Genomic DNA, 19,741 nt, shown 5'->3' on the forward strand with positions numbered 1-19,741 from the left:
CGTATATACGGTGCTTTATCTACTACCCTATTATGAAATATTTCGGTTGTATTTTTTCTGCTTTCCGTACGACGCGGATCTGTAGCAGCGTTGGATCCCGTATATACAATCGATATATCTTCTATACGGAATATTCTCCTGTGCATAATACTTGCAGCGTGTCAGTGGCTGCTTTCTGCGCATCGACGTATTTTATTCTTCTTCTATTCTTGTATTTCTTTTATTATTACTTCTATCTTACTCTTACGTGTCGTCGGGTGGGATGCTTATGTTAATTGTCTGTAGGCTGGAAGAAAGGAAGGAAGGAGGGTCCAGCAGTGAAAGAGTTAGCCCTGGTTGGTGTTTGATTGCACATCTGTCAGATTTTAGGCTGATGACGTGTGGTAGCAGGAAACTGGAGTGTTTGGGACTATAATCGATGAGACTTAGCTGTGGGTTGGAAGCAGAAGCGAGCAGGAGCCCTGAGAGGGGAGACAATATCACAATAGGAGGACTGAGGCTCTGAGAGAAGAAGAAGACCCCTCCACTCTCTGGCGGCTTATCTCCGCAGCCTGCTGCCTCTACAAACTCTTCTACCCCTGCATTAAGAAAATCTCACATCTGCTCAAAAGGATTTCAAGAAGGACCTACCTAGCCCAACACGACGTGGCCATAGGTAAGGATTTATTTTCTTCTATTGACCCATGTATCTTCCCCGTAGACTCAATGCTCTAGTAGCTTTGGGGATAGTGGGTTAACTCTTGGCGAATAGCTAGTGGTCGTAGTCCATCACAGTCCCCGGGAGGGTGAAGGGAGATGTTCCACCAGACAAAAGAGTGACCCTTATCAGAATTAAGACTTTTTTTTTTTTTTTTTTTTAAATTAAGACGTATCGCAGACTCTCCGAGCTAAAGCTGTGGTTCTTTCCAGTCAATTTAGAGTAAAAGATTAATCACCCTACGACTAGATAAAGTGGAGGATGTTGTAGCCTGAAGACATGAATGTCCAGTTGGGTTTGGAGACCAGTGAAGACATTTCCAGCTCAGGCCAAGAGCTTATGCACAATCACAATAGGACTTTACATCCACCTGTTCCCAGATCTTCGTTGGTTTCCAGTATGACTTCCGTTCTGGATGGAAGTGACTATCACCGGTCGGATCATCATCTGGCAACCTCCCTACATCCAGGACTTGGATTTGGGGGCGATTCACCTCCTGCATCTGCTAATAGTTACACCACCTTGACGCCACTGCAACCACTCCATGACAAGTTCCATCATCACCAGCACCATCAATGTGTCCCAGTTGGAAACGTGATTGGAAGTTTTACGCTCATGAGGGAGGACAGAGGCCTTGGCCCACCTAGTAACTTTTATAGTCACTATCCCAAAGATATAAGCATGGGACAGAGCCTTTCCTCCTTGCCAAGTCCTAATCTGACGGGCATGCACAGCTACGGCCATCCTTCTGGACATTTGTCTAATGAGAAGATGGTATCTGGCAATGGTTTTGATGCCCACCATCATAGTATGTTCAGCAGAATAGACCAGCACTTTTCCAGAGATTTGTCCCCACCTCCATCTTCTGGAGTTGGGTCACCCAACAATATGCACCAACATCACTATGTGCATCACAGAGCTGAGATAAACTGCAGGCAAAATCCACCCATGCCAACGCAAAACACTACCAATCTTTCCAGCCAGCTGGAAGAGATAAATACCAAAGATGTTGCCCAAAGAATTATAGCAGAACTGAAAAGATACAGTATTCCTCAAGCTATTTTTGCTGAGAGAGTCCTGTGTAGGTCCCAGGGGACCTTATCAGACCTTCTAAGAAACCCCAAACCTTGGAGCAAGCTAAAATCTGGAAGAGAGACCTTCAAGAGGATGTGGCGGTGGCTTCAGGAGCCTGAATTCCAGAGAATGGCAGCTTTAAGGTTAGAAGGTAAGATACTTTATTTCAAGCATGCTGGTGGTGACCTCGGACAATACAGGGAAAGGTTCAACACACGTTTGGGTGGCCACAACCTCAAATGTCTTCTCAGTTGTGAAATTAGACACCAAAATCAGGTGGGCCCATGTGCGCAATCCTGCATTCTCTTAGTATAAGGGTGGCATAAGGTTTGACTTTTACCACCAGCATTATTTTATATACATTGAATACTACAAGTCGTACACCCTGGTGCTCATTATAGCCGCGCTACGTCTCCTCCAAAGTTCCCTGTGTTTTTCTTGGTTGTCAATCATATACGATGTGTACAGAGCCATCATGTCACATTAGCTGGATAGCTAAACCTGCAGTGCAATAACTATCTTAAGACACATCCAATCTATCTACTTTTCTTCCTTTATTTTACTATCTTTCTTTCTCATCCTTTTTTCTTTCTAGCTTTATTTATCATTTTTTCATTACTTTCCTCTTTCTTTTTCTTTCTCTTTATTTCTTTCCTATCTTTTTTCTTCCTTTTTTTATCTTTTTTTCTCTTCCCATCTTTCCCTATTTCCTCCTATCTTCTTTCCTTTCTCGCCTTCTTTCTCTTCCCCTTCCCTCCTATATTTCTCTTTTTTCTTTCCTATCTTTATTTCTCTTCCATTCTATCCCTCTTTCTCTTCTTTCAATCATTCAGTCTCCTCCTTTCTATAATCTTTCTCTTCCTCTATATCCTTCTTTCTCTTCTTCTTCCATTTTTCTTTTTATCTTTTCTTTTTATCCTTTTTTCTTCTGTTTCTTTTTATCTTTCTTCCTTTCTCTACCCTTCTTTTTTTCCATCTTTTTTGTCCATTTTTCTTTCTATTTTTCTTTTTCATCCTTTTTCCTTCTGTGTTCTTGTTTTCTTTCCCTTTATATCTTTCTTTCTTTTTCCATCTTTCTTATACATTTTTCTTTCTATCATTCTCTTACATAATTTCCCTTCTATGGTTTCTTTCTATCTTTCTTACTCTTCCTCTATTTTTCTTTCCATCTTTCTTATCCATTTTTCGTTCTATCATTCTTTTTCTCCCTTTTTCCTTTCCATGTCTATCTATCTATCTATCTATTATCTATCTATCTATCTATCTATCTATCTATCTATCTATCTATCTATCTATCTATCTATCTACCTATCTATCTATCTATCTATCTATCTATCTATATATCTATCTATCTATCTATCTATCTATCTATCTATCTATCTTTTTCTTTTTCTTCCTATCCATCTACTGATCTATAATATTGTTTTCTGTCCAGTGTGTAATATCTCTCTGTCTATGGCTGTATAATCATGCCCATGCATGTATATCTACCCCACATTATACTCTATAGGTAGCGTTTCATGCATTTCAGCTTCCGTACAATAGTAATATTAGCTACGACCTGAAATTAGTAGCTTTCATTTTTTTAGGCTATTTTGTGTACGAAAATACATAATGGCAACGTGGAAATCTTTAGAGGAAAATAAGATTTCTGTGGCACATATAAGTATAGGAAGGGTGGGCAGTTTGTAGGTGTATAAATATATATGTAATATACTTAAATTAATGAAATATTCGGAACTTGGTATATTGCCGATATGGAAGACTGGATGGGCCTAGATCTTCTTCTATCAGCCTGAAAGCCGATATTTGTAACTGTATTTATAATTCTGATTCATCTTGAGAAATTTTTGCTAATTTTTTTTTCACGTTATCGGACTGCGGTAATATCTGTCTATTATCTATCTATTTATCTATATCTATCTATCTATCATCTATCTGTCTATTATCTATCTATTATCTATCTATTATCTATCTATTATCTATCTATCTATATCTATTTATCCATCTATCTATATCTATTTATCCATCTATCTATATCTATGTATCTATCTATCTATCTATCTATCTATATCTATTTATCCATCTATCTATGTATCTATCTATCTATCTATCTATCTATCTATCTATCTATATCTATTTATCCATCTATCTATGTATCTATCTATCTATCTATCTATCTATCTATCTATCTATATCTATTTATCCATCTATCTATCTATCTATCTATCTATCTATATCTATTTATCCATCTATCTATATCTATTTATCTTCCCTTTGAAGTTGGTGTTTAGTATAATGTAAGAAATTGATTTTTTTTATTAATTTGCATGCTGTATTGATAAAAGGAAAGGGATGATTTCACTTCTTATATATGTGTATCGGCCTTGTGTTCTGACCAAGAAATTCATTGATTAGCTGAGAGATCATAGAGGAGATCTGATGAAAGCGCAAATTATTATTTTTTTTCCCTTCGACGGCAGCCCTTTACGACACTTCACACAGAAAATGGCGGCAAGGCTCCGTCATGGAAGGAAAGCAGTGAACTGCTGACCATGGGTCATTTCTTGAAATATTTCCAATATATATATTTTTTTTAAATAGGATAATTTATTCTCTATTACATGTCCTCCTGAATTTCCCAATACATTGAAATTTGTACAATTAGTTCTACATTTTTTGTAAGTAAGAATGTAATATCCAATCAGATTTTTCCGTTTTTGAATATTTTTATTTTTTACTTGTAATTTTATTTTTCATTATAAAAAAGCACCTTTTCTGTATGGATAATATTTATTACACACGTAGAAATTATTTTGTATGAATATGTAAGATATAATTGCTAGTATACAATTTTATGGTATTTTTAATTTTTTGGGGGATTTCACTTACATTTTCCATATAGTTTTGAAAATCACATGCCCCATCTTAATGTAATTTACTGGAAAATAAACCCTGCTAATATTTGCGTTCGAGTTAGTAGTTTTACTCCAAATTTTATTGTGGACGGTTAATACAAGACATTTGTGTTTTGTTTTTTTTATTAAACCAATAAAACCATTATATCCATAGCGCTGATGGTTTACAATATTTACCATAGAGAATAAAGTCACTTTTATCAGCTGCTACCCAATAGAGCTTGCCATCTAATATGTCCCATATAGACAAATCAGAGCCGATAATTATGGACATTTGGTCCTGTGCTGCGGTGCCTAGTGGAAGCCGAAGGATGGTAAAACAAGGTGGTAAAGGTATAAATCGTAAAAGTAAGTGTGGTAAAAGTAAGGATGGTAAAGCCAAGGAGGTAAAGGTACGAATGGTAAAACCAAGGACGGTAAAGGTACGAATGGTAAAACCAAGGACAGTAAAGGTACGAATGGTAAAACCAAGGATGGTAAAGGTACCAATGGTAAAACCAAGGATGGTAAAGGTACCAATGGTAAAACCAAGGATGGTAAAGGTACAAATGGTAAAACCAAGGATGGTAAAGGTACGAATGGTAAAACCAAGGATGGTAAAGGTACGAATGGTAAAACCAAGAATGGTAAAGGTAAAAATGGTAAAACCAAGGACGGTAAAGGTAAGAATGGTAAAACCAAGGATGGTAAAGGTACGAATGGTAAAACCAAGGACGGTAAAGGTACGAATGGTAAAACCAGGGATGGTAAAGGTATGAATGGTAAAACCAGGGACGGTAAAGGTACGAATGGTAAAACCAAGGATGGTAAAGGTACGAATGGTAAAACCAGGGATGGTAAAGGTATGAATGGTAAAACCAAGGACGGTAAAGGTACAAATGGTAAAAGTAAGGATAGTAAAGACAAGGATGGCAAAGGTATGAATGGTAAAACCAAGGATGGTTAAACCAAGGGGGTAAAGGTACGAATGGTAAAAGTAAGGATGGTAAAGCCAAGGAGGTAAAGGTACGAATGGTAAAACCAAGGACGGTAAAGGTACGAATGGTAAAACCAAGGACAGTAAAGGTACGAATGGTAAAACCAAGGATGGTAAAGGTACCAATGGTAAAACCAAGGATGGTAAAGGTACGAATGGTAAAAGTAAGTGTGGTAAAAGTAAGGATGGTAAAGACAAGGATGGTAAAGGTACCAATGGTAAAACCAAGTATGGTTAAGCCAAGGGGGTAAAGGTACGAATGGTAAAAGTAAGGATGGTAAAGGTATGAATGGCAAAACCAAGGATGGTAAAGGCAAGGATGGTAAAGGCAAGGATGGTAAAGGTACGAATGGTAAAAGTAAGAATGGTAAAAGTAAGGATGGTAACTCTAAGGATGGTAGAGGCAAGGACAATAAAGGCAAAGATGGTAAAGGTAAGAATAGTAAAAGGAAGGATGGTAAAGACAAGAATGATAAGGCAAGAATTGTAAAGGCAAGGATGGTAAAGGTAAGGAGAGTAAATGTACACATGGTAAAGGTAAAGATGGAAAAGACATGGATGATAAGGCAAGGACGGTAAAGGCAAGGAGGGTAAACGCACGAAGGGTAAAAGCAAAGATCATAAAGGCAAGGATGGTAAAAGTAAGGGTGGGAAACGTAAGAATGGTAAAGGTAAGGATGGCAAAACCAAGGATGGTAAAGACAAGGATGACAAAGGCAAGGATGCTAAAGGCAAAGAGGATAAAGGTACTGATGGTAAAGGTAAGAATGGTAAAGGCAAGGAGAGTAAAGGCAAGACGGGTAAAGACAAGAATGATAAGGCAAGGAGTGTAAAAGTAAGGAGAGCAAAGGTGGACATGGTAAAGGCAAGAATGGCAAATACATGGAAGATAAGGCAAGGATGACAAAGACAAGGATGGTAAAGGCAAAAATGTAAATGGTAAGGATGGCAAAAGCAATATGGTAAGCAAGGGTGGTAAAGGTAAGGAGGGTAAAGGTAAGGAGGGTACAGGCAAGGATTATAAAGGCAAAAATGGTAAAAGCAAGGATTGTAAAGGCATACAACATACTGTATGCATCTCCAGATTTCTCAGTGACATTGATTTAAATGTAGGCCGTCTATGCAAATTAAAGGGTTAATTCTTACAATGTCAGCTTTCACAACTTTCACAATAAATTATAATTACAAAAATATAGAGTAAGAATGAACCGTACTTAAAAAATTGTAATTGCATTAATTATTTTATTTAATAATACCTTTATGGCTATTGTTAAGTTAACGACCTGTTGCTATGAATGTTCTATTGCGGCATCAATGGCAGCTAATAAAATAAACACTTAAAATTGCCTCACAGGAATTTCTAATAATTTTGTTTAGGCTTAAAAAAAAATGGCAAAAAATATTGGAAAATCATAGTTTGCAATAGGAACTAAAGAAGGTATTTTTTTTCAGGTGCACAAAAATATATAGATCTATATAGATATACAGTATATAGATAGACAGATAGATAGACACCGTGTACATAGATATATACGTAATTTACTTTTTATATGAATATATTAAATATAGCTATAATAATTCAAAAAAATATAATAAATCATTTTTATATATGTGGTTTAAGACCTGAGTAGTCTGGAAAGCTTGCAATTTGTTACCATCTTTTCAGTTAGCCATTAAAAGGTATCAACCACTGAGGACTCTCACATCTAAATATTTTTTAAATATTCTAAGAAAATTCTAAGAAAAAAAAAGCATAAAAGAGAAAAATAAAAAAATATATAAAATGGAGGAAACAATAAAATAAAACTACTACTACTAATAATAGTAACAGAAAATCACTGAAAACCAGGTGGGTCCTTTCCTCCCAGGAAATCTACAAAGCTTGCACATGAACAAAGGCCCAAAGTCCATTTTAACCTTTCCATTGTCAGTGCATTAAAGTGTGAATTGTTGCAGTGCCCTCGCAGGAAAAGTGACTGTGACATCCTGGTCGATGAAGCAGCCTAGGAATTATCACAGCGAGGTTAGATAGAAAACATGGCCCTCACCAAAGGGAAGCACCCCGCTCCTAATTATTTCAGAATAACCATTTACTTTTGCATTTTACCATACGCTGCTCCGCTTCTCCCAACAAATATTAATGAGAATCCTAGAAAAAATGTCCGATATGGAAACAAAAAGAAACTGCGAGAGTAAAGGAATGACAGTAATACATATCATCAATGTGAATCAGGGATCGGCCTCACAACGGGTATTGGGAGTAATAGCAAGGATTAACCCCTTCGCGACCTGGCGATTTTCCATTTTTGCACTTTCATTTTTTTCCTCCCCTTCTTCCCAGAGCCATAACTTTTTTATATTTCCGTCAATATGGCCGTGCGAGGGCTTTTTTTTTTGCCGGACAAGTTTTTTTTTTTGAATGACACCATTGATTTTACCATAACGTGTACTAGAAAAAAAGGAAAAAAAATTCCAAGTGCAAAAAAATGCACAATTCCACAATTGTTTTTTGGGTATTTTAATTACCATGTTCACTATACGGTAAAACTGACCTGCCGTTATGATTCCCCAGGTCATTACGAGTACGCAGACACCAAACGTGTACAGATTTTTTTTTTTATTTAAGTGGTGAAAGAAATTCTGAAATTTGTAAGAAAAAAATTAGCTTATGTCACCATTTTGGGAGACCTGTAGTGTCTCCATTTTTCGTGATCTGCGGTCGGGTGAGGGCTTATTTTTCTGCGCCCTGAGCTGATGTTGTTATTGATACAATTTTTGGGGTAGATACAATGTTTTTATCGGCTCTTATTGCATTTTATTGCAAAGTTGCGGCGACCAAAAAAAACGGAATTCTGGCGTTTTGATTTTTTCCTCATCACTCCATTTACTGATCAAATTAATTAACTTTATATTTTGATAGATCAGGCGATTCTGAATGCAGCGATATCAAATATGTATTTTTTTATTGTTTTATTGTTTTATTTTCAATGGGGCAAAAAGTGGGTGATTTGAACTTTTGTGTTTTTTTCTTTTTTTTTTTTTTTTACTTTATTTAATGGTCCCCTTAGGGGACTTGAAGCTGCAATTGTCTGATCGCCTGTGCTACACATGGCGGGGCTTCAGTACTGCTATGTATAGCTAAAATCACAATCTCCTATGAACATCGGCCACGGGCCGGCATTCGTGGAGTATCGTAATGACAGACACGGGAGTCTTTTATCGGCGCCTTGTGATCACGTGACGGGTGCTGATGGGCGGGATTTGTGGCACGCCCCGCTGTCAGAGACTGAGGCTGTTAAAGGCACATGATGGCAGATTACATCAGCCATCAAGTGTGGGGAAAGATGCGGGCTCCAGCGCTGAGCCAGGCAGGGACATGGCCAATGACATAAATATACATCAAAGGTCGTGAAGGAGTGAAAATTTTACAGTATTGAAATATTTCAAGTAATTTTCTAAAAAATTTATTTTATTTATTTTTTTAAATATAATATTAATAGGTGAACATTGTTTGGAAATTATCTTAAAAATATCGGGAAATCGGGATTTTCTTTAGGTAATATATAAACACATGAAAAAAAACTATCTGTATATTTTCTATCTCATCTCTCTATCATTTATCTCTATATTATTTATTATCTGTCTAACTATCTGGATATTATCTATTATCTATCTATTCATCTCTTCAATGCATCTCTTTATATCTCTTCTTTCTATCTACTGCATTCATCTATTTTATATCTATCTATTATCTATCTATCTATTATCTATCTATCTATCATCTATCTATTTTTTATCTGTCTATCTATTATCTGTCAATAATCTACCTATCTACGGTATTTATCTTTGTATCTATTTGTCTATTATCTATCATCTATATATTATCTATCTATTGTATCTATCTATTATCTATCTAATCTATCTCTTATCTATCTATTATATATCTATTTATCTATTATCTATCATCTATCTATCATCTATTATCCATCTATTATCTATCTATTTATTATCTATATATTATCTATTATCTATCTATTATATATTATCTATATATTTATCTATTATCTATCTATCATCTATCTAATCTAGCTATCTATCGTCTATCTATTATCTATCTATTATCTATCATCTATCTATCTATTATCTATCTATTATCTATTATCTATCTATTATCTATTATCTAGCTATCTATCATCTATCTATCTATCTCTCTATCTATCCATCTATCCATCTATCCATCTATCTATCTATCTATCTATCTATCTATCTATCTATCTATCTATCTATCTAATCTAGCTATCTATTATCTATCTCTTTATCTATCTCCCATATCCATCTCTGTGAATATTTCTGTTCTCTATCCATCCGGCTATTCTACATACTTATTTGAGCAGTTTGGCGCAGTGTTATCTCCAGTGCGGTCAGGTACAGTAATTGTACTCTACAGTGAATGATTGATTGATGGTTTTTTAATCATACCCCTGTGAGGCATTTTACCCGTGCTTGTTTGTACACACTACACATAGGACCGCGGGGTTTTAATTCGGCTGTGCTCTCTGCATATCTGTACGTTAATGGACATTAACCAACATTAGTCAAGTTGAATTTTGATCAGATGCCACAATCCATTAAAGGCAAGATGGCGCTCAGTCATCCGCTCGGCATTCGAGGGTTTTGCCACCTAAAGTCCATATTTTGGTCATTAATTGTGCAGTTGAACACAATCCATTGTTTCTAAGTAAAACCATCTCAGACCAGGGGAACGCCTAACTATAGCCCTCTTCAATCCAACATCCAAAAAAACATGTTCTGCCCCAACCCCATGATCACAACTTCAATATTGGCGAAACCTCCAGAATAATTTATACATACATTCTTAAAGGGAATTATTGATAAGCCTTTAGGACTGAGGCTACTTTAAAATTAGACGTTCTCCAAAGGCCTGGCAGTGAAAGGGTTATGGCAAAAAAAAAAAGAAGAAAAATCATTGATTTGTACAGCGGACTCAGTCAGCGCCACTCACAGAGACACACACACAATCCACTCATAAACTACCCACAAGCCCCCGCGCTTCATTCCCAAGGGGAGCTTTCTGTGAGTGTCCTATTGATTTTTGATTTTACAGAAATTAGCCCCTTTTCCCCCCCAATCTTTTTTTTGATTTTCATTTTTGATTTTCGAGACGATTTATATACGTTTGTGATTTTTATGAGGTTAACGATGGTAAGGGAAGAAAATTACAGAGGCGATGAAACGATAGACGTGCTGGATATTTTACATCAAACTATGTGATATAGCATAGACTATTCCAACATTATGTATAGAAAACATATATATTGTTTATACATTCATATATTGTATTTTGGGTTTTTTTCCTGCTTTTTTGCTGAAATCAGACAGAACATTTAAAAAAATAAGTTATACATTATTCTGATTTTTTTTTATTAGTATTATTTTTTTCTAATCCTATCCCTATTCGGAGTTAGAAAAAGTGGAAAAATATAAAGGCAGCTCTTAATAATGAAAACATGATTCAGTACTATCTTCATTCATTAGCTCCTCAGCTTCTGTCATCTTGTTGTTCATCCAGATTTCAGGCTCCTCAGCTTCTGTCATTCTGTCTTGCCAGCACTGCTCATCTGACAGTGAGGTGGGGATGGAGGCCAAAATTGGCAGTCCCCATAGATTTTGTCACCTGGGTCACCTATCTGACGCGCCCCCTGAGCCGTGGGGTACCCGGAGCCGGGCCTGTAGATGCTGAGGGTTGTAGTCACCGTGGCGGTGACCCGGTCCGTGACCCAGGGTGGTCAATCCAAGGGTAGTATCTGTGTATAGGGGTTTTATAATGTCCGACTACGCCACCTGTGGAGTGCGGCCAATGAGGCCGCCGCTGCGGAACAGTCCTCTGAAGCTGGTGGTATTGCAGCAAGGGTATTATTACTCCCCACAGGAAGAGTGTAGCTTCAGGGCAGTGTGGGTGGATGATGGTGGTTATAGTGCAGGGAGTCAGTAATGAACACAGAGTCTGTGTGATGCAGTCCCAAGATCTTTACTCACAGTTGTTGCAGTTCTGGTTACAGGGACCCATGTAACGGCCCTCGTCGTTCTGTGCTCACTCGGTGAGGGGTTCAGCCAACCCCCAGGTAACTCCGGAGTATTTAGCAGGCCCCCCTTCTGTGTGTCCTCTCTCTGGCCTTCTCCCTGCACCTCACACCCAGTGACACTTCTATCCGGTATCCTCGGGCCTTGGCGGGCGACGTGTGTTCCGTCCCCTGGGTCCTATGTGGCCACCTTCTTAGTGAGACTGGTGTGGACTTTGGCTTACATTACATGAAATGCTGCAGCCTCCGGTTTCTAGTTGAGCCTTGCTGTTTCTCTGCTAGTTGAGGGACTGGTTCCCCTTATCTGGCCTGACCCCTCTACCTCCTGGTAGCAGCGGGCGTACGGGTGGCCTTCTGCACGGCCCGTACCCCTAGGGTCCCTTCGGTTCCTGGAGCCTTCCTGCTCCCACTCCTCTCTTCTCCTTCCAGGCTCAGGCCTCCTGACTAGGCCCGCCTCTGGAGCAGAGCTCATGCAGAGCCTCTGCTCCTTCCACTACTCCTCCTCTGACTGTCTGAACTCGACGACGACCCTCCCATCTAAGATGGTGTCCTGTTTTATACAGCTTCCTTTCAAGTGCTCCCAGGATCTACTTCCTCCACCCCATCCACTACATGGTTCCCCCTCTCTAGGTGGTTCCCCCCACTCCAGCCAGGGACCAGGGACTGTGCTCTCCCGTAGGAGCAATCTCGCCCTGTCCCCCGGAAATGTGGTGTAGTGAATGCAGGTGTTAGGGTCCTGAGCCATACTCCTTCCTTACCTGAGAGTGAGGTACCACACCTCTGGATAAGATGCAATAACTCTGTGGCGACCGAACCCTCAGGGGCGCCACATATCCATGCTAGGCCATTGTTTCCACTAACGGAGCTAAGTTAAATTACTTCCTTTGGACACCACTTTGTTCATAAATAACATATCAAGAACTGTGCTCTATATACAGTATATATGTAAGGAGATACATGTGCAAGTGTATGCAAGAATAGAACATGATACATACTCTTAAAGGGATTTTTCTGCCTGAAGCACATATTCATCAGATAAATGCGACATTGGTGAGAGTCACAACATATCCAGTATTTACCACATAATTAGTGGATTGGTTAATAATGTTTTTGAGCTGGAATATCAATATTTGTTGCCCATGGGGGATAAATAGGCCTTAAAAAAATTACATGGAGCTCAACAGACTATTTGATAGATTTTTAAAAAGATGAAAAAAAAAACAACACGACCCAAAACAAGTCAATAGAGGAAAGACATGAAAATATATCACAAAAAGATACGATATGTATGGTAAAGCAATCAATTTAGGGTTTAAACCCAACAACATCAACACAAGGGCTGAATGTGGATGTCTTATGCCATGTTCAATCTGATGCTATATTTCCCCAAAAATAACTTAAAATCCATATGTAGAAAGACTAATTACATAAAGAAAACTAAATGAAAAAAGGTAAAATTACAATTTTTAGTACAATCATTTTTTGAATGATGGTTCTGGAAGCATTGACCTACAACAATGAAGCAAAAAAGGTTTGATGATCTTGACATAATAATTACTATTTCTAAATGATCATTCCTATATTGGAAGAAATGTTGGAATAAATCTCAGCGTTTTTTGTAGACTTTAGACTTGAGGGGGATCAGGTCAGAATGAGGTGGGAACATTGAGATGACCTGGCATTTTGGCATTTTGTTGGGTTCTTGTGATGGGATGGGAGGATTGTAATGGTTTTGGGATGTGTGCGATTTCCACATTTATGTCCTCTAGAACCAGAGATGTGTGGTCTTTGCTGTTGAAGACCACAGAGTGGTCTGCTCTCTCCAATTTAGCACTATATTGCATATTTTCTAATTGAAAAAGTTATTCATATTCGTCATGATGACGTTCCTCGGTTTCTGTAGCAACTTCTGTCCTGAGATTTGCTCCTACTTTAGGAAACATAATGTGCTCATGAAACATTATGTCCGGATGTGACAATATGAAGTACTATGAAAGCTTTGATCTTGTGCTCATATCAACTCATGTATGGATGCAGGTGTCCTTACTCACTGATCTACCACCATGTAATTAGGACATGTTCATGTCTGGAAATGTTGTATATCACGATTACAACAGGTGTCATGGAGCTTTCTCATTGTTTAGTATGACATTAAACTGAGAAAGCGCTTCATTATGGAAGTTGGCTACAACCACATACCAGGTCTTGATAAACTCTAAGGGGTTGCCATCTTGGGACTTATACAACATCATTAATCCATATATCTTCTAAGCCATTTACTAAACATCTGAACTCAATAATCCAAATGTCTTCATTTATTTTATTTCCTACCTCACACACTGCCAGCCTTTCCCTTTTCACTAAGCCAGGATCCCTTTTGATTTGTTTGGATTGGATTCCATACATGGTCCTCAGTTGGCCCATACCTTCCTAAAAGGGACCATAAAATGTCATGTTATTTGTTTTATATATGTCCTTCAATATGTATGGGAGCATTAGCGCAACATGTAAGGGTTCCTGCTATCTATCTAAGGGCCCAAGAAGATGACATTACGAGAGTGGTGATAGACATGGCTAAAGTTTCATGGCTGAAGTTGGGTGTTATGATAACGCTTAGGAAGAAACCATATCTCCCATCAACTCACAATAAAAATTTTAGCTGTCCATCCCAAATTGCATTGAAAACTAGTCTTTTTGGCAGGAGGTGGTGGCCTTCTGATGAGATTTCACTGTATTTACAGATCAACCTGAGCCTTGTCAATCAAAGCCATGATTACTATTTAGCATATCATGGCTCTTCTTAATAACGCCACACTTCTTGAGATCTGGAAATGCAGATGTTTTGCCAAAATCCATACACATCTCAAGGAGGCCAGATGACCTTCTAATGGGTATTGGGGCCTCCTGACTCTCCAAACATCTTGGTGACTGATAATCTAGCTGTGTTGCCAAAAGCCATCATATCTCAATGAGACGAGATTTCCTTCTAATGGGTATGGGGACCTCCCAATTCTCCTACAATGACAAATATTGGGAAGATAAAGATTGCGCAATTGGATTTTAACTGCCAAATCATTTTGTTCTTTGGGAAATATCCAGCCACCAGAGGAGTCGAAAGAGTTGAGCAAAAAACCCTTTTTCACGTGAGTACTCTGTGGCAATCGGACCAGGGCAGTGCTAACTTCCTAGGCCGGTATTGGAATGCTGAAAAGAAAAAAAGACGTTGGAGCTGTTAGTAAGAAGCGCTAGGATGTCAAAATGAGGGGCAAACAGTCCACGAGCTAAAATTAAAAAGTAAGCCAAAGCAGCTCACCAGTAACCCCAAAGGGGTGAAATGTGGAGAGTGCAAAAGGTAAAAGCTGGTGATAAAAAGCGCTAAGGCATATAAAATTCAGCAATTACTACCTTTATTAAAGTCCTTGTAAAAACACTGCTATTGGAATGCTGGCGTCTTTGGTACCTCTTGTGATTACAAGGCATTTGGGCGTTGGCTGAGGATGCGTCGACTGCCCTAATCTGGCTGCCACAGAGTAATGTCTTGGATGCCGAACGTAGACAGTGCGAACTTACTCATCTGGTATTTAAATGCTAGCAATCTTGGTTGACTCTTGTGATTACTAGGCTTTAGAGTGCTGCCCGAAGAAGCTATCACTGCCCCAATCAGTCAGCCACAAAGTACCAATATGGACAGTGTACCAGGGTCCTGCAAATCTTTTTGCTCAACTCTAATGGTCCAAAGGGATATCACTTTGCTGACAGCTATCTAATGTGTATTGCAATCTTAAGGACTTATAAGAGAGGGATGTTCAGCTTCTGGTTGGCCTTGGGGTCTAGTTTCAATTCAAAGAAGGTCACATATGAAGAATTGTGAATTGAGAAAGGTGTCCCATCTCATGGTTGGTCTTGAAAACCTGAGTACTAATTTCCGTCACCATGTGAATAAGGTCATCAGCTTAAATGTGTTACTTTTCTACAATCATGGTCCACTCTTGGCCTACAAGAATGGGGGGAACCAAAACAAACACTAAACTTTTACTAATACAAGAAAGGGTAGTGTTTTGGTCTTTGATGCTTGAGATATTGAGGACTCACAGCTCATAGATCCAACATCTACTAGGTTCCTTTAAATACAAGAAATGCAAATATATAGACCTCTATAACCCAATACCACGTGATCCAAGCGTGTCTCCATGACAGGTGAATAGCTTATCCTGCACCGCAGTGTAGTTAAGCCATCTTGATTGCGATCACATTAACCTTTATATAGTGCTATCATGTGCTGAGCTTACAGACTCTGTCCATTAATTGCTTCTCCGCTACGTACAAATCACTATTCCAATAAAATTGTCACATTCCTCCTCCCAGCAAGACTCCTTCGGTGTCACAGCCCGAACTATGACACCTCCCCTCGTTCCATATGCAAGGAACCGCCATTACTTTACAGGTTCATAATGGAAAGTTTACCCTGTAAATTGTCCCTAGCTGCCCTCCTATTAAATCTTTCATTAAGAAGGTGCTTTATAGATGGCTGATCCTCTTGTGCCGCCGAACATATCTAGTAATTATTGTCATTTTGTATCCAATTACTGGCCTTATTTCATTACCACCGGTTGTATGCTAGTTTTATCTGAATTGTTATTACAGGCTTTGCTTAACCCTTAAAGATGTCGATTTTCTAGCCCGTCTCGAAAAAAAAGGTGGTGGGGGGGGGGCTGAATGCAACCTCAAAGATATAGATTTTCCAACATCGCTCTTAACCCTTTTTTTCCTGCAGAGCATTCCTTTTCATGAAGACCCCCTACCCTATCATCGAGAAGAGAATTGGGAGAAATGGATGCATGCAACGCTCCGGCCCCGTAGGGGTTAACATGCATATATACAGTGCTGTATTCCGCACAGCTGGGTCGTGATCAATATTTTTCTATCAGTGTGCAGTGTCCCAGACAAGAGAGGGGGGAAGGGAACGAAAAGGAGAACTGACCAGATGGGGACAAGAGAAAAAACAAGGAATGGGTGGGTGGTGGTGGGGAGAAAGGTTTATATGCCGTAACCTGTAACACGATCAATTCTCCTGATATAGTGTATTGATAAACATTAATATAATTATGGGGTATGAACACAGCATTAATATGACACTAATTGAGATTGTGTGTTATTAATGAAATATCATCATTGTGCGAGGGATGGACGCACATAGTAAAACGGCCGAATATCATCCCTTACAACAGATTTTTGGCTGTAATGCTCTTTAGGCTGTTGGGTCTAATGGAGGCTGCAAAGACTAAAATTCACATGCAAAGCACAGTTTGGTTTAAGCAGGTAGTATATATGGTTAGGGATACAGACATGGAAGGAGAGGTAAGAGAATGATCCCCTTTGGTGGACAACCATCCCGCCACCCAATAACGAGATGCTCTTTTGCACCCATGCTCAACCAATGCCAAACCTACTGGACCCCATAATAAGTAGACTAACATCAGCCCGATCTGCCGATGTCAACAGTCTAAAAACTACGCAGTCCCTCAAGTCTCTCCCGACAGATGATGTCAGGGAAGATAAGGATCCAACATGTCAAATTTTGGTTGGCCAATCCTTTTATTCTCTAATGGATAAGCTCTCTTGTATACAATTGAGCTCGGCAGAGCTAACACCCTTGTCTATGGCAGCCATATACGTGTATGAAGGGCTTACGCCTACACATACCTTATCTTTTCTTCAAGATCAGCAAAAGATACGTTTTTGGCAGGGTGGCCAACGAGGAGTTTCCCATTCTTGCCCATTTTCCAGTTTCCAAATCTGTATTTGGTGGTTTTGAAATGGACTGTACCTCACACCCTTTCAGCCAGAAACATAGCAAGTTGTTGGGTTGGCAGCAGGGACAAAACTATGGTAGGTGGAGAGGATGCACTAAAGTCTAGAGAGGACCGAAAGGTTCCTTTGGCCAATATGGAAGACGTGTGATAGTTGGGGAGTTAGGCTAGGGATTCTGCATTGGGGCCAATGAGCTTCAGGTTATGTGGAGGTAATAAGGCCTGGAGCTATTATTAATAGCTATTTTTAAGAAAAGCCTAGCTAAAACTCTGTTCCCAAATGTGACATGACCTTTGCCTGGTATTGAGAGTGGGGCTAAGCTGCAATACCAGAATTTCCGACTACAGCGCTTGGCTACTTCTGACAGACCCATAGGCAATGAATGGAGTGGAGGTTGAGTATGCATACCTTTGCCACATTCAGGACGGGACTGCAGAGTCCGTTTCTCGGAGTTCCAGAGCCTTGGAGTCCCAGCGGTCGGACCCAGAGTGATCAGCAAATTATACTCTATCCTATGAATAGGGAATAACTTGATTTTTAGTGAATAACTCTGTAAAGACATGGCCAATATTCCTTTTAGAGCTTTTGTTTTTTTCTCTTCTTCCAAAAAAAAAAATATAGAAAAAATTTCAAGTTTTTTTTTTTTAAAAAAGTGATTTGTCTCACTATTCTTTGCTACCTGTAACATTTTACTTTTTAGTCGATGGAGCTGTGTGAGGGCTTGATTTTTGTGTGTCGAGCTTGACTTTTTATTGGTACCATATTCGGGTATATATAACATTTGGATCGCGTTGGATTGCGTTTTATGAATAATTATTTTTTAAACGATGTTAATGGGTTAAATAATTTTATATTTTAATAGATCGTATTTTTACAGATGCGGGGATACCAAATATGTTTATTTTTTATTTTATTTATTTCTTCATTTTTGATTGGGGAAAAAGTGACGATTCAAAAGTTTATATGTATTTTTTTTTAAAACATTCTTTAATTTGCACTTTATTTTTTAGTCTCCCTAAGGGGCTGCATTCGTTTGATTGTTCGTACTTTGTACTGTCATTCAGTAAACCCCCGAATACTATGACAACTGATTGGCACCCCACAATCATGTCTCAGTGTCTCAGAGGTACTGTTTGCACCCGAACGGAGGTCCCATTTAAGAGGCTGCAGTGGTCCTGTGAGTTTTTCTGAAGCGGTCTGTGCTGGATCTGTGGGGGCAATGGAAAGAGTATGTCTCCATTAATTTCTTTAATCAGCCCATGGCTAAAATAAATATTTTTTATCGGTTGGATGACCCCTTTAAATTCTGTCATTAGAGATTGACTGTAGTATGTCAGTGGTTAAAAGTAGCTAGCTCCGATTGCTTCTGTTAAAGGCAGATGCTGGCTGTATAATACAGCAGGCATCTGCCCTATGTGGAGCCGCCTCAGCTACTAAGCTCGACCATACGCCCGCACCATGATGGGTCTTTATGCGAATGGGTTAAAATCAGTAGATTATCTGTGAGGCTTTGTTCAGATGGTCGTATTGGAGATTGGGCCAATCGTGTCCACAAATGGTGGACCTAGATGGCTCTGTGTGCTCGTCCGCATTGTGGGTGGGTGCTGGAGCTGCCTTTACATTGCATGTATTATTCTGCTCCGTAAAATGGACCAAAGTATTGCATGCTGCAATTTGTTTCCGTGCAGACCATTGGCCATGTGCAATTATTATATAATCTATAATATAATCAGGGATGTGTCCGTCTGTCCGAAGCCTCTATAGCCTGCACTAGCGCGATGCACCTGCGCAGTCTGGCTCCAGGCAGAAGAACGCATGGAGCCGTTACAGGTAAGAGGAGTGTATGGCGCCGGAGATCACGGTATGTGTAAACATTGAACGCATACCGTGATCTCCGACGCTACAAGTACATACCTGCCCGGGAGGAGTTTCGTCACGGCACCTCTGTTCGGGCCGGAGGCCGAGGGAGGAGTGTGGTGTCGGAATCAGCACATGCTCATAGAATGCTATCCGGTGCCATTTTAGTGAAGACACATTAGCAATGTGTCTACAACAAAATGGCGCTGGATATCGCGATATGGACATGTGCATACTCCGGCGCCACACTCCTCCTCCAGCCTCCGGATGGGGGAGCAGGATGGGGCAGCACAAAAGAGGATGGGGC

General features: G+C 39.2%; 1 protein-coding gene across 1 annotated transcript in view; it reads left to right on the plus strand.

Annotated features, from left to right (window-relative positions):
• The first annotated feature begins 338 nt into the window (after positions 1-338).
• Positions 339-19,741, plus strand: part of LOC141154096 (hepatocyte nuclear factor 6-like) — a 30,030-nt gene continuing 10,627 nt past the window's right edge. Inside the window, exons 1-2 of the mRNA XM_073639545.1 lie at positions 339-655; positions 910-1,922. Coding sequence (XP_073495646.1) covers positions 977-1,922 — 946 coding nt within the window. The 5' untranslated portion in view covers positions 339-655; positions 910-976. The remainder of the gene's footprint in view (positions 656-909; positions 1,923-19,741) is intronic.

This window comes from Phyllobates terribilis, unplaced genomic scaffold, assembly GCF_046119375.1.
Source record: "Phyllobates terribilis strain yellow unplaced genomic scaffold, ASM4611937v1 Scaffold_7__3_contigs__length_470593459, whole genome shotgun sequence".
In the NCBI taxonomy this organism is placed as follows: Eukaryota; Metazoa; Chordata; class Amphibia; order Anura; family Dendrobatidae; genus Phyllobates; species Phyllobates terribilis.